The following is a 16,555-nucleotide window of genomic DNA, read 5'->3' as shown; positions in this document are numbered from 1 at the left end:
TTTCTGCACACTAGCAACATCTCTTGGCATAACACGTAGGAAGCAACGCAGATAGCGACAACTATAAGCCTTATTGTGAACTGTTGGAATTAGCGAGACTGAGGCATCTTACGCTTATAATAACGATCAAGAATGTTTTCGCAACCCGTGGCTCTTAAAGGTTTTGAAGTTTGAATATAAACGCTACTCACATACTGATATACATTTTTGCTTTATAATAAGGGTAGACGTTCAGTGTAGTGTTCTTAAAACAACATCCACTATTGCTATTGCTAATGGTAGTAGTTAGGATTAGGAATTAGCTTTCTGGGTTTTCAGTACCTTTGGCCATATTAGCCCGTCATGTATGAAGGAAGACCTCCCTCGGCGATCAAACCATCTGAGGGAAGGAAAGGAAGAAAGCGGTCTGGGGCTTATATATCAGGCATTTTCCTGGTGTGAAGAGGAAAACCCAGGAAATCCTCACTCAGGATGGCTGGCCTGTGAGAAAGCGTTTACACTTTTTCGACCGATTGTCTCCACCGGGAATCGAACCCGGGATCGCTCGCACTAAAGACAAGAGTGTTAGAGACTACGCTACGTGAGGCCAGTAGTAGTATTAGTAGTATTAGTAATAGAAGAATAATTGTTGATGATGATGATAGAAGAAAAAGCAGTATAATAAAGCAAAACAATATAGCTATGCCAGAGTTACATATACGTATCAGTGATGCTGGAATAGCAATGACAGTAGCTTCGTTAGTAGAAAATCGTAGATTCACTCTCAAGATAAGGATATCAGAATTATTTTTTTTCTCTCTCCGGTTTCACCATCCACCAAGTAAGCGATGAAAATGTTCCTTTGAGTAAAGCTTTAGGACCTTCTTGATATTTTCCTTCCCCTCTCGACGCAAACCTTCACTGAGGCTCTAATTTCTAAATAAGTACTTGGCCCATGGTTCTCAGGTATCTAAACTTTTTATACAACATATTTTTTTCCTCGTTAAAAAAATTAAATATTTGGTTCAAATCATGACCCTTTTTTTAAGGCATTGTATGAAATGATGACCTTGCTTTCAGTGTTATTACAATAGACAAGTCCGTTGGTTAAAGAGAGAGAAGGCATTTCATCACATGCTCGCTGTTGTGACTGGAAAATACCCGAACATTTACTAGACATTGTTTTTCTTCAGTTTTGAAGTCATCTTTCAAGCAAAACATGCATGTTCCTCAGAGCTATGCCTGAATCGCCATAATTAGCATCACCGTTTCAATTCATTTTGAAGAAAATTAATACATAAAGTATTTCCATTCTTGAGCATGTAATTCCTGAAAATAACATTTTTTCACTAGCATCGTCATTATAATAATAATTTAGAATTTTGTCTGATCGCTATTAAGAAAATCTTTCTGGTACGTAACAGTAGCTCGAAGAATAACAAATACAGAAAGTTTATTCTGTTCCTTGTAGCTTTAACCCTATTAAGCGGGAACATTGAAGTTCCGATTCCCCCTCGTACCACTGAGTACTGTTTCTTACATTTTCCGATAGTGCTGTACACATACAAATATACATTTGTGATGTTATACTAAATAATGTATTATTTTTCACAAATACATACAGTTTAATAAATATGTATCTTAATGATTCTGCAGCACTTATCATTTATATATATATATATTGTAGTTCATTTAATTTCATAAATTTTAATTAACATACATGTTTTTTTAGGTTTGGTTTATGTGATCTTCGAAGAAGAGGAGATCAAATTATTTTGTCCCCTAATAGAAATTTGTCTGTTGTCACGGATAGTTTGGGAAGAGTTATTTTACTAGATAATCACAAAGGCATTGCTGTGCGAATGTGGAAAGGTGAGAAACACACTTCCAACATATTTAGATATTTAATTTACGTATTTATTTATTTATTTATTTAATTTTTAATCAGAGGATTTGAGTATGTGCGTACGATTGTATATAGTGTGAATGAGAGATACTACATCTAGAAGGATAGTACGTATTTTGTTAAAATTTGTTTTATTCCTAGCGCACTCCCGCGAAGTGAACTTTGTGGTGGACAAACACCGTGTGCGTGGGTTTCCTCGGGGGTTCTCCCATTTCCCCCCACTTTCTTTATTCCACAATTTCTTTCATTGCTCATCATCACCGCCTCCTTTAGCCTACCCGGCATAACCGTGGGACGTAGAACTCAAAAATTTCATTTCATTTCATTTATTCCTAGCGCAGTCAATTTCATTTCTTTCTTACTGAAATAGTGGCAATTTATGTTCTTTATTCCAATGTGTCGTATTTGACGTTAGATCATTATTACCAGCTAACATGATAGTCCTTCCTTAAGTAAGTTTATTATACAAAACATTGTATTTAGTTATTATCTTCAGTTTCGAAAAATGAAATTTATAATTTGACGTTCCACGACTGATGATGATGATAATAATAATGAACGAAATGGCGAATTAAAGAAAGTGAAAGCAAACGGGAAAATCCCGAGAAAACCCATGTACACGGTGTTTGTCCACCACAAATCTAACTTGGTGCAAGCTGGGATCGAACCAGGAACCCCACGCACCAAAAGTGAGCACTGTACCTCTGAGCCATTGCTGCCCTTTAGTTTTGAATTTGATGTTACTGTTTGTTAATTGGTTCCATTTCAGTACTAACATTGTAAGACTATATTAAACGTGAATGTAAAATGTAAAGTGGAATTCGAACTACTGTAATGCGTTCAAATTCCAAAGTTCTCCCACTGGAAATCGCACCCCGGACCAGTTCTGGACTGGACTATAAATTTTTCAGCAGCTCCTCGTATAAACATAAAACGGTCAAACATTTTTATCCTATACAGGACGGTATACCTTGCTAATATCTTAATGTAAAGAAGATGATGCTAAATATTCTTAAGCAAAGTTCATCAATTGTAGTTTATGTTTTAACAACTTTGTACGAAGTAATCGTTTTTATTATGTTTTTCATCTTTAAAAAACGATAGGTTTTTAATAGCTCAGTCTGTCTTATTTCTCTAATTTATTTCATTTAGGTTACAGAGATGCGCAATGTGGTTGGATTGAAGTAAAAGAAGATTCTTATCACAGAGATGCCCAGCGAGCTAATCCACATCCAAGAACAGCATTGTTTCTCGTAATCTATGCCCCTAAGAAAGGAATAATTGAAATTTGGACAATGCAGCAAGGACCAAAAGTAGCTACATTCAAAGCTAGTAAAGGAGGAAGGTAAATATGTAAGAGATTATTAGATTTAAGACATTTTATTTCTTTATTAAATTATCTTATACATTAAGTACCATTCACTTCCAATGTCTTTCATTATGAAAAAGGGGCTTCTAAAAGTTACTGATACATTGTGGTGCATCAAATTACAATCCATGCTTTTAAAATACTATCTGTATAACTTCTCATTTAATACTACTTGCTTGTAAATCCCATCTATGTGTTGGAAGTATACCTGTTTTGATCACTAAACAAGCAGCAAAGATAGGTTTGACTTAAAATTTTCTTTCAATTGATCTACTGAATCATCCCGCTAAAAAGAAGATTTAAGTGCGCAGTTTCATGCTGTAGTTTGGCCTTTTTTAGATGTGTGACAGACAAAAGGCAACTTTGTTCATCACATAAATTTTTCCAGTGCATATCTGTCAGAATTGGAGGTAAAATCTATTACAGTCAGGAATTAGATTCAGGAAGTTAGCTCCTACATCAATTTTATAGGGGAAGGCAAGCGACCTTACCGAATGGGTCGTTCAGTTCAGTTAAAAATAAACGTCATCTATGTCAAACACTTTTGTATTCTGTAATAGTAATTTTAACAGCATCATATACTTATGACATGGTTCCCAACCGGCTTGTCTATTTGTTCAGTAGGGTGTGTCACAAAATTTTAGAATTTAAAAGTCATGAAGCATTTAGTAATTAGCTTAAGTCAATTTTGAGACAGACTACCAGTCAGCGCATCCAGTAGTAGCAACAGTGCTCACTACTACATAAAAAAATGAAATCTTTGAGTTTTACGTCCCACGGTTATGCCGGTTAGGCTAAAGGAGACGGTGATTATGAGAGATGAGTGAAATGGTGGAATGAAGAAAGTGGGAGGAAACGGGAGAACCCCGAGAAAACCCACGAGCACGGTGTTTGTCCACCACAAAGTTCACTTGGCGGGGGCTGGGATCGAACCCGGGACCCCAAGTACCAGAGGTGAACGCTGTACCACTGAGCCACCTCGCCCCCTCACTACTACATAAGTCACTAGTTTATAGAAGCGTATCGTTTTTCTTGTGAAAAATTATTATTATTATTATTATTATTATTATTATTATTATTATTATTATTATTAAAGAACGAAAAAAGTGCGTCGCGGTGTCGTGGACGCTCAGTAGAATGGTCGTCAGTCAAAAAGTGTTGGGAATCACAGACTTACAAGATGTGAGTAAATTAGCTCGTATTGTGTTAACGAATGGAGGAAACAGTCGATTTTAACATCAATTCCTCACTGACAGTTGTATTATTATATCAACGAATGGAGGAAAATCATTGAATTCGCATCTATAGAAGAACTGGAATTGGTATGTTAAAAATCGGTTCCTCCATTCGTCAAAAATAAAGATAATACAACCGTCAGAAGAGTTCTGAATGTGGACACTGGATTGTCCAAGCAGAACAGGAAGTTGTGGCACAAGTCGTGAGATCTGAGTGAAAAAATACCAACTTCAAAAAAATTAGAGAGTCAAAGAATGAGAGAGTATATGGCTGTTCAGGAAGCGGACGGGATAGCGTAGTGGTTAAAGCATCGGCACGGTACGCCGAAGATCCCGTGTTCTGGTCTCGCTCTCATCATGCACTTTTCACTCTGTGTATCATTTAATTGGTATTGGTTGCTTAAATCTGTGTATCTTCCACTGTATGTTCCACGTGTACAGTATACATGTAATATTTAATTTATAAAGTTGAGTAAGTGGGTTAATGGTACGTTTAAGCTACCCTCTTGCGTGAAAATAACATTTGGTCGGCCTCGCCCCTTTCCGATGACATTAGAATTTAATCTTTTATTAAAATAATGTGCAAAGCGAGCTAGTTCTTCGATAGTCAAAAAGATATGATGATTATGAATTAAGTACGAAAAATGATCAAACATATGTAGAACTGTATAAAAGTCAAATTACGGAATTAAGTTTATTATTATTATTATTATTATTATTATTATTATTATTATCATTATTATTATTATTATTATTATTATTAATAATAATAATAATAATAATAATAATAATAATAATAATAATAATACTTACTTCATATACGTGACAAAGAATTACTATAAATCTACTGATTTTGATTAATCTAAATCAAAGTTATTGTTATTTTGAGTATAATTCTAATATGGTATAGTAATTATTACTGTTTTTCTCTATGTATAGGCTTTTATCTATTGGGTATGGTCTGATGGGTCTCAATACATCTAGAGGCGGAAACAAAAGCCAGTTCCCATGTGTCTTCCTTGACCCTGGAGGCTCATTAAAAGAAGTATCAGTACCATTCCATTTAGCTTTGACGTAAGTGCTCATAGCAGTGTGTTTTTATATTTCATATTGTTGAAAAGCTAGTTTGTGTACTGATACGCTAAAATTAATGTTTTAGGAAATTCCAGATATGAGTCTTTTTCTATCATTTCATTCAAAAAATTAGTGTGAAATTAAGATATTGTAGTGAGATCAGAAGTAGAGTACTTAATGATATATTCCTTGTCAGTTATACCAAAAACAATAGTAATAAATATATTTCATGAAAAGTTACAGTACTTGGAAAGTTAAGAAACGGCGAAAGGTAATTTTGTTTCACCAATAGAATAAAGAATACTTGAAAGCAGCTGTCAGATATTTTACAAAGAGAAATTAGAAATGAAAACGAAATGAAATCTAAGTTTTATGCCGACTAGACTAAAGGAGACAGTGATGATGAGAAATGAATGGCATGAAGAAAGTGGGAGGAAACGCGAGAGCCCCGAGAAAACCCACGCACACGGTATTTGTTCATCACAAAACACTTGGCGCAAACTGGGATCGAACCAAAGACCTCATGTACCAAAGGTGAACGCTCTACCACTGAACCACCGCGGCTTATAAAGGGAAATTTAGAGGCGTAGATATAATACAAATGTGTTAGACTAGAAGAGTGAGCGCAATGAATCTTGTGATTGTAAGTTTACGTACCAATTTTTGTATCCAATTTTCTCGTGTTCCCATCAGACATCATATTATTTATTAGGTTGATTGTTCAATAAATAAATCCAAACAGTTTTTATCTTTTTGAGTGCGTTGTGGAGTTTGAAGACATATATTTCACTGAGTGGTTTCTGTCAGCTTCATCACGCAGAATTTTTCCTCGATTTTTTTTAATTGTTAACTATACCATCTTTCTTTTCTTATGGTGAGCGGGAAAGTGACTTCTTTATATTTGATGAGAATAAATAATAGTAAAAGTCGTGTAGAAAGACTAAAAGTAATCCAGCTAAGCTTTAAAAACACTGAATTACAACATGTGGACACACTGAACTGCTGACTTCTTTATTTTCTAGACTATCAGTGTTGTTATATCTAAAAGTTCTATACTAAAAGGAGACTGTGGGGTATTTTCTATTAAACTGGTACAGACAATTTGGTGTATTAGTGTTACGTATGAAATTATCTCGTTTTCTTTGATTCATGATGTAATCTCATTGCTTATCTAAGCTTCCTTTATCATCCAGATTTGAATTCTTTGTCGTGTGGACTTTGTGGTGGACAAACACCGTGCTCGTGGGTTTTCTCGGGGTTCTCCCGTTTCCTCCCACTTTCTTCATTCCACCATTTCACTCATCTCTCATTATCACCGTCTCATTTAGCCTAACCGGCATAACCGTGGGACGTTAAACTTAAAGATTTCATTTCATTTTTTTGAATTCTTTGTTCTAATGAAGTAAGATTAAAGTTCCAGTTTTGTGTAGATTGTGATTTTTTTTTTTTTTTTTTTGTTTTGTTTTTGTTTTGCTTAGATTCTATTAAGTGATCGAATAATCTTGAAACTGCTGGATTGCGATCTTTAGAATCCATTGTATGTTCTTTGATTTTTGTCACCCTTATATAGGTCTGATCACAGCTGCATACCACTAATTTTTACGTGTTTGTTTGTTGGAATTTTACCATCCCTTTTTAGCATCGAGGCTATATGAGATCTGAATGTATACTTTGAGATGTAATCCGAACTGTCACAATTCAAAGACGCGCTCGAAAGCTAACAACTAAACTAGCAGAGACGACTGATAATCAAAAGATATTGATGCTGTTTCTCTCTCTCTCTCTCTCTCTCTCTCTCTCTAAAATAATGTGCTCTGTGGGCACATAATTTTCAATACTCATTTCTCTGCCCATAAGGTCAAATAAATTTTAAATTGAATGTGGTAGACATCTTTGATGGAAATAATCTGCAGAAAACATCTCTCGTAAATCCATCTTAAACGTTTAGGTGTGATTCAGTACAGAAGATCGTTTCAGGTTTATAGTAACAAATTCATTAATTAGAAAACAGAACACGTGAATATACGCCCAAGAAGTTATTGCGGGTGGTTCGTAAGTGCTGTATGTTAATTTCTAGGTAGAATGAATGTTAGATGTGTAACTGATCATATAGATCCGAAAATGACGACCTTTTATAAGAGCTACGTTCGTATCCTTTTAGATTGACTACACTTAATATCCGAATGAGTAAACAGTGTATAATAAAAGATTTCCATCACATATACAGTAGCTGGGCCCACCAATATTGAGCATTATAGATACAAGAGGCCGAGACGTATCCCCTATGTGGTACGAAAGTGCAATTCTTGGTGCAACGTGAGAACCACTGCCTCAGAGAACAATAGCATGAGCGACCGTAAATTACATAAGAACACACACAGGATGAAAGAAAGCATAAGCCTTCCGTATACTCCGTCCCTTACCTATCATTGAGAGGATGACGAACGGTCGAGAGATGTACAAACGTCGTCTTGCAGGGTATAGGTGGGAGTTTGTAGTGACTGGACGAGACATAAGTGTGTCTGTCGGAATATGATAAAAGGAGAGCCATCTGTCTTGCCCGAGATCCCAGAGTCCTTCTGACTGGCTGTGTATGCGAAAAACATTATGATGGGTGGTGGTTACTGCTATACTGACAGATTTACACTATGCAGAGTAGACAAAAAGGCAAAAATCAATTCAGCTTTTTACCAATACTTTGGAATCGCTATACTGTCTTATTTCATCCCTACATGGCAGTGACATATTTTGCAATAGGACAAAGCGTCCAGTTATACGGCGGAGTCAGTGGTGACGTACATGCAGCGAATGGCACGAAACGAAGCGAATAAAACGAATATCTATCCAATCCTTTTAATAAACATTTTCGTGAAATCCCCCTGATGCATTCTCTATAGATTTTTGCGGATTTCCTTTGTTGAAACGAACATTGGACCGTCAACAGCCCCTCACACTCGATGGTCTTTGGAAAGTTTGTCAAAAGGAATGGAACAAACTTGATCAGACTGTGCTTCAACATACTTTCCTTAGGAAACTGAGATTCAGTGCGATAGCTAACAGACAGAGTTTGCACATTGAGCACAGTCATTAGGGACGTCGTGGTATTAAGCTGGTAAAGGTGTCAAATTCGTTACCATAACCTAAAACGACATTGTATTTTTGTACGACAAGCACAAACTTGGAGTTCCTGTAGTGACAAGTTAAAAAAAATAATCCATTATTCTTGTGCATCTACTCGTTTTTAGTGCAGTGTAATAATTTACAGCACGTTAACTCTCTGCGAACTGAAATATCCACCCTTGTTGGATTGCTACTATACATTTCCAGCAGCAGATGTCTGGTCAGTAGCGAATTAAGTAGTGGAGTACCCAAAACACAGAAAACTGGTCTTATCGCTGATTGTTTAACCCAAGAAACACTAGCGGGGGGGGGGGGGCTCGGAGGCCCTCAAGTTATTTTTGTTACATTTCTAATTGCATAAATAATCTGAAAAAAAATTGATATTGTCAAGCTTGACCCCATTCATCATAAAACGTACTTGCTGAGTTTTTAGTGTTTTATTTTTTCTATTTATAAATAAAGTGCTGTGGGCCTCAGAGGCCCCTCCCACCTTGTAGTACTAAGGGGATATTCACCGCACACGCTAAGTGTTATATTCCAGTGTTTTTGTTATTTATTTTATTTTCCTTTGAAACAATTTTGGTATTACAACATACAGGGTACTCTGAGCTATTATTCTGGTGCAGTGTTGCCAACTGTACATTATAAAAATTTAGTATATACAGTTTTTCTGATTATTTTTTGGCATCTAAATATTTTATTTTCTATTAGTTTATTTCTTAAGACCTGCTAACACCTAAATATGTCACTTTATATTGAAATCACACACACACAAATACACACACACATATATATATATATATATATATATATATATATATATAAAGAAAGAGAGAGAATCAAGTTTCAATAGTGATTGGAAAGAACTATTCTGCTGCACCTCTGGTGTTATCAAGAATTTTTAATCATCGAATCTACAAGCAGCAGCCTGCAACACTGACTGAAGACGCATATTTCATAGGAAATTGTCAGTTCATTATTTTGTGACTGTGACTGTATGTAGGAATCTGAAGCAGCATTGGACCAATAGCAAATCGTGTTCTTCGCCAAAATTCAATTGAGAAAGAACTTAAAGAACTTTCAAATGAATCTGACACAGAAGGTAGTAAGCTCGAATATAGTAAGGTGGAAATAATCCTGTCAGATTTTGATGCAAAAGACAGTGATTTGAATATTTTATTTGGTAATACAAATGGAACAAATGGAAGCAGTGGCACGTTTCTTGCAATGAATCCCTTGTAATATTCATTATGTTGTAGTGGTGTTAGTTTACAAAACTGACAGGTAAGTCGTAGCTTGTTTGCTTACGTTTTACATCTTCATTCCATAGGTGCAAAAACCTAACGTTGTGCTACTAGAAAGATTGTTGTGTGATCCCCTATAGTGTTCAATGAATGTTCCTCACACTATCTATGTTTTCGCGGAAACAAAATTTGAAAGAATTTCGCATTCCAATGATAACCGGGTTGGAATTATAAAAGATAAATCCTGAATTCATTGGAATACTGAAGTGTACCCCCCACTCTTCCCCATTCTACCCTACTTTACAGCACCACCACCAAAATGCTTTTAGGAGCCGCCTTTGTACACATACTACACTGTACAAGTTGCTATTGATCTGTTTGATATTTTTTTCTACACAAACAAATAAAATAAATAGGTCATAGATACTGACATAAGTATAAATGGTAACTTGAACAATTACACATATATAGTTGGCAACACTGTACTTAGAAACCTAGTAATAATAGAGAATAAAATTATACGATGTCTTAGGCATCCCAAGTTCATATCAGACAAGATAAATTGTTTTCTGTGAGAAATAATGACCTTTATGTTGTGGACCTCAGAGTACCATTCCCCCGTTGGTGTTCCATGTAACCCAAAAATACCTTGGTGTTCCCAGGGTTCATAATGGGAGAATCCATTTGGTAAACGAGAAAAAGATTGGAGTTCGATTATTCCCAGCCTAACAGTTAGATTTTTGTATACTGTTCCATCATTATTCTGTACTTACTGACACTTAGTACAATATAGTGATTTAAATTAACTAACTTCCGTATAAATTTAACTGTATAAAATAATAAAAATATAGCTTATAAGAATTGTATAAAGAGTTTAAACTATTGAGTTAAGAGTTCTCTCAACATACCAATCTTTAGTAAATTGTTTCATATACAATATTTAAGTAACATTTAGAAGCTTTAAAACAATGGAAAAGTGCTCGATTGTGAAATGCATTTAACCCTTTAACTATCGCTTTTCATGTTCTCTCACTGATATTTTTATGTGGATCATAAACTTCTTGTTTGTTTTTATATAGAACATTAAAAAAAAATGGTAATCCAGCAGAAAATTATTTTATGTGTGGTTTACATACGGCAGAAGATTTTTGTTGGTTACTACATAAAGATTTGTGGCGAATATATTTCAGTTTAAAAAACAAACAAATAAATAAAATAAATATCTACAAATAAATGTATATATTTCGATTAGTTGAAATATATGTTCCACTCAAAAGCTCAGGTAGAATTTTTATATGTCCCACTGTATATCAATACAAAGTAACGCAATGCATTACCTATATCATGCAACCATATATATATATATAAACACAACTACCCGTGCAAGTGATTTTGCATGTCACGTTTTTTCTGATCAGTCTTCATACCATAGGGACATTTACGCTGCTTACAAGGAGCGGACATGAACGTGTCATCCCGACATCCTAATCAAACCTAGTCCATTCAGTAACCTAGTCCACAATAGCCTTTCTGCTTTGTCTCATAACTAAGATATGTTCATGCACAAAAAATTAGGTGCCATGGACAATGGAGTAAGTCCCTGGGGCCTATTAACCCTGTTAGTATAAAGAAAATCGTAGACTCGCATTGAAATAGCTATTGCATTAACAATGTTCATTGGAAAGTTATGGTTTGTAGTTCCTTCTCTTCAGCATAAAACAAGCTTTCCAAAGGTGCTATGTATTGGGGCCCATAACGTACTTGAATAGGGAAAATTGGGAAAATTTCCTCCAGAAATATCTCCCATCTACTTTGGACCTCTCTGGAGAGGCCTCGGATAAAAGCACACAATCCAATTGAATCCCAGAAACTACTATAGGGGATAAGAAATGTGTGTACAAGTTTCGTATTGATAGACTGAATAGATATGAGGGAAAAGTTGTATACCAATACACGCTTTCCACTCATATCTATTATGACTATCAATACAAAACTTGGTACACTCATTTCTTATCCCCTATAGTACTTTTCGTTATATATTTGGATTTTGTATCTTTGTTATGTTTATCGAATGGACTAGATTTGATTCGGATGTCCGGATGACATGTTCATGTCCGTTCCTTGTTAGTTTAATGAGTATTTTTTCTAAATATACCACAAGTAAGTTGTGGGACACACGTCCCAGTTGATTATGAAAAGGTTAAAATTAGTTTTGCTGATCCGTGATCATATGTTACTTGTTCATTAGAGAAAACACGTGTCAATTATAAACTATTTATCATAACTTGATGAGTTGAATGAGCAATAATAGTAGTATGAGTTGATGTTTCTCTATAGAATAAAGATTATTAACGCGAGAAAATGTAATTTTTTTATTACCTTTTTCTAGTGACAAGAATAGCAAGAGAGCTGGTGATCTTCATTTATTGAAGAAATTAAAGCATTTCTTGAAAGAACAAGATCATGCCGATGAGAAAATCATTGAGGAGGTGAGAAGAACAGCTGGAGAACTGAGAACCACAGAGATAAAAATAGACGCTCTTGAGATGTTGTCATGCAATAGATATATAACACCGGAGACGTTAGAGGCAGCTTTAGAAACGTTCGTTGAGTTTTTACAGGGGCAAGGTAAGAGAATAGGATATTGTTATTTTCATAGGTATGGACTCATAGAAGAGTGAAATTTTATAATATTGTAGAAGTGTTAAATTTTTTTAGTATTGTTATTGTCAAATGAATTTCTGCGACAAGACATGTGATATATTTCGCATTACAACTAATTAAAATCGGGAACAACATTTAAACTAAAAATGTAGTTTGGTATTCATGTAGGAAAATTTGAACAATGTGAATTACACATGAACGTGAGATTAAGAGAAAACCATGAAGAAGTTCCATGTTCTCCATCTTGATTGAAAATGACCCCGTGGCTCCAATGAGAACCGCTGGTGAAGGTAATTTGTGTGGTAACGTTATTTAGTTGCTTAGAACTCTTCGTCCGTTAACAGACAAGCTCTTGTTTTGTTATAAGATAAGGTTTTCATTTTTCTGTATAATACGCATTTACGTAAAAATAATAAAATTACAGCAACATATATTGTCGTATTTGAGTTTTATTATAGGGCAATAATTTCAGTGCAGCTCCACTGATAACAAAATTATTGCCCTATAATAAAACTCAAGTACGTCAACATATGTTATTGTTATTTTCTTCTTATCCTTTCCGATTAGTTTCAGGAGAAAAGAATTGCAGTGGACGGATACATAAACACAAAATAGTCTATCGCATATACTTTTATCATTTACACTCATATCTATCTGTCTGCAGGGTTCATCTTCAGGTTTGTGAGGATGCCTAAATAAATAAATAAATAAATAAATAAAAGTAAAATAAATTTCATAGGTAATTATACCTAGGTAAAATCGAGATGAGTAAACACTCACCGTGTACGGTCTCACTGACTTAATGAGAAGAAATCTAATTTCTTTAAAAATTCTGTGCAGCAAGTTTTCTTTTCAAGGCGATGGTTCTCTTCCCGCTGTTGCCTTTGGCCTAATAGAGTGCAGAAAAATTATTTGGTAAGAAACCTCAAACACTTGTAGCACACGCGCGAACTGAAATTACGTACGTACCTTTACTTGACATCTTGAATTATCAATGAAATATTATTGGCTGGCTTTTTAAGATGCTCCTTTCAAAAGAGTAAATCAACAAGGAGGTCAGCAATACGATTGATAATTCAGAATGTCTATTCTGAAATTTGCCATGGAAAATAGCTACTTGGCAACCGATTTCATTGTTGAGTAGGTACAATATTTAAAACAATTAGATGTTAGTAATGTATTAATATTGTCGATTGAGAATCAAGAATAAAATAAAGCACTGATAGGAGTAATTGTTAATTTTATTTATTTATTATTTGCGATTACATTCATTGTTTATAATGTTTCCGATAAATATGAAATAGTTTAATGATATATTTAATTATAGTTTCGACGTTTACTGCCCAAACGAATAGTGTTTAGGTTCAAATGAATAGTGAAAGGAATACAAAATACCCATGTCCTAAGGTAATACTTCACAACGTTCACCAATGCCAGCGTGCTGATGATTTATTGTTTGCATATCAAAACAGTTTAAACCTCGCTTGGTATCTGGTGATCTTTTGACCCTACGCCACTTTTTGCTATATATATATAACGGGTTCAAGGTTGAAATGGGCGTCTCATTCTTCAGATAATTTCTGAGGGCATTTTACTGTAATTGGGAATATATTCATGGTTATACGATTGTTTTTTACTTTGACATTTTTGAAGTGGGGTCAGGTACTAAATATACATTTTTCAGTATAAAGCCTTATTTTCTTTGCAAGCAAACTTCAAAAATAAAGTTTCAGCAATATTGTACTGTTATAACCGTCACCAGGTTATATAAGTAATTTTTGTTTATGCTCTGTATATTTTGGAAAGACAGAAATCATTCGTCAATTTATATTTTATTTTTGCGACGGAAATAATTTCTTTTCTTCGGTGGGAACTGCTAATAATTCAATTTCTTTCCCACGAATTAAAATAAAAGAGTTTTCATCGTTCACTCATACATATATGTGAAACGTTTTTTCACGGTGAAAGAATTTTAGTGAGTAACAAAAACCATAAACATTATCTGACCTATATGTATGAAAATCGTATTTCTACTGCTTGGATCCTCAGTGTTTCTTCACTACTCATTTATATGCAAAGACTACATTATATAGTTATTTGGAACTAAATTAAGTGTTTTCTTCAATTATTTATGGAAATACTGGCGGCAGGTCAAAGCATACCAGGTGTTTAAACGACAGACCGGCGCCAACCATATCGCCCAGTCCGTTATTATCTCCACGTTTGAACTACTTCCCTTTCCTTATACATTGTGACTAGTGAACTGTAAATTAACGCAAATCCTTTCAACATCTAATTTGCATACCCATACAGGTGGCTTAACCTGATTACATTTTAAAACAAACTGCTAACATTGACCAGTCGGTCGGTCGGTAAACCCAGTTCGTACGTAGAACACCTCAACTCTAGAAGTTTTCCGACACGTTTCGAGATAGCCGACACGTTCGTTGAATTCGCCATAGAATTAAGGGGCGTACGTCTAGTGACCTCCCAAGGACTGGTACAGCGGCTAGCCCCCATTTAGTGAAGTCCCGGGTCCGCTGACCCAGTGCATATAAGTAGTCAACGGGCCCTACCAATGTCCTAATTATACATTGTGAGTACCTGTTGTGCTGGAGACTACCGTTTTTACGGATTCGTCTCGCAGCAGCCAGGAACTTACGTCGTGGGATTACTCTTAGTGTTACCCCACAGTGCTAATCCCTCATGTGTATTAGGTAGTGCTGAGAGAAAAGTGTTTGTGGAAAACCCCCAAATATAATATTTCATTCAGATATATATATATAATACAATTTCAAAGGGCTATTACCTCGTGAAATGTGAAGTGTAATTTTATGTTTGTGGAAGTAGTCAAGTGTCTATACCTATATCAGTGTTAGTGTTTTGATTGTTTTTTCTTCTATATACTTTTTCATAGTGCATTTCATAAATAAGCATGGTATTATTGTATTTAATGTGTTTTTGTTACATGTGTGAATGATATTTTTGTGTGTCATAATCTGAGCGATCATCTGGATGTCCGCGAGGATTTCGAGACGAGACATCCGAACCTCTCGGTGCTTGATGCTCATCTCATTGTTGAGACCTGAGAGCGATCTGGGAAAAGTTCTGCAATCCCTTCTTGGAAGTGTTCTTTGATATCTTAACCAGGTAAGTTCAGATCTCCTGAAAGTACTCGTTGGTGCGGCAGCAAGGGGGGGGGGGAGGAAGATCCGGAAAGAGGCTACACTGTACCTTCTCAACTGATATTTATAGTTATCTTTTATACATCCATTGTTGTAGATGTCAATTATTAGTGTTTTGCTGAAGCAAGAGTCATAATGAATGATCGTATTCGTTTTGAAAGGTACTATAGTCTACAAGAGGTACAATGTTTATTGTTCTGATAGTATATCCATTATTGCTTTTTTCAATTTATTTTAACAAAGTTGTTAGAATCACTTTGAGGTCAAAATACGAGACTGCAGACTGCCGACATACATGTTTCGTGTTACAAGATTCGAGTTGAATAAAATAAGCCAATTTAAAAAGAAATATCTGTTCCAAAGATGCTGATGTAATAGTTATATGCTTCGTAATATAAATCGTAGGACATAGAAAAAATGCTGTCATTCTCAGGTCACATCGAAGTCCCTATTGTGCCCACAAAAAGTCTGGACTCGCCAGAATTGTCCATTTTGAGCTGCACTCGATGGTGATGTGCATAGGTAAAGCGGGTTGCGGATATATCCCGGCAAAGACAGCTTGCACTAGTCTACAAAAGAGCCTCGCACTTACACTTTGCGGATGACCATGAGGGAAATTGAAGTTCTTGGCTGATAATGTTATCTCATCCTCTGTACTTTCCGAACATCTCACTACCTGACTATCACTTTTGTCTGTTACTGGGTAAGAATGTAAGGAACAGACGATTCAGAAATAGGAATGCTCGGGGGATCGAAATGTCTGCATCTTCATTCTGTCT

The 16,555-nt window shown here is 35.3% G+C and overlaps 1 protein-coding gene across 2 annotated transcripts in view; it reads left to right on the top strand.

Annotated features, from left to right (window-relative positions):
* The window catches only part of Rab3-GAP (Rab3 GTPase activating protein), a 90,397-nt gene that overhangs the window by 18,197 nt on the left and 55,645 nt on the right, over positions 1 to 16,555 (top strand). For both annotated transcript variants that reach the window (XM_081765176.1, XM_081765175.1), the window contains exons 8-11: positions 1,712 to 1,851; positions 3,038 to 3,230; positions 5,429 to 5,563; positions 12,317 to 12,555. In XM_081765176.1, coding sequence (XP_081621302.1) covers positions 1,712 to 1,851; positions 3,038 to 3,230; positions 5,429 to 5,563; positions 12,317 to 12,555 — 707 coding nt within the window. The remainder of the gene's footprint in view (positions 1 to 1,711; positions 1,852 to 3,037; positions 3,231 to 5,428; positions 5,564 to 12,316; positions 12,556 to 16,555) is intronic.

Source organism: Thermobia domestica, chromosome 7, assembly GCF_964235325.1.
Source record: "Thermobia domestica chromosome 7, izTheDome1.hap1.1, whole genome shotgun sequence".
In the NCBI taxonomy this organism is placed as follows: Eukaryota; Metazoa; Arthropoda; class Insecta; order Zygentoma; family Lepismatidae; genus Thermobia; species Thermobia domestica.
Note: the sequence above shows the minus strand (reverse complement) of the source record. Positions and strands in the feature narration are given on the sequence as shown.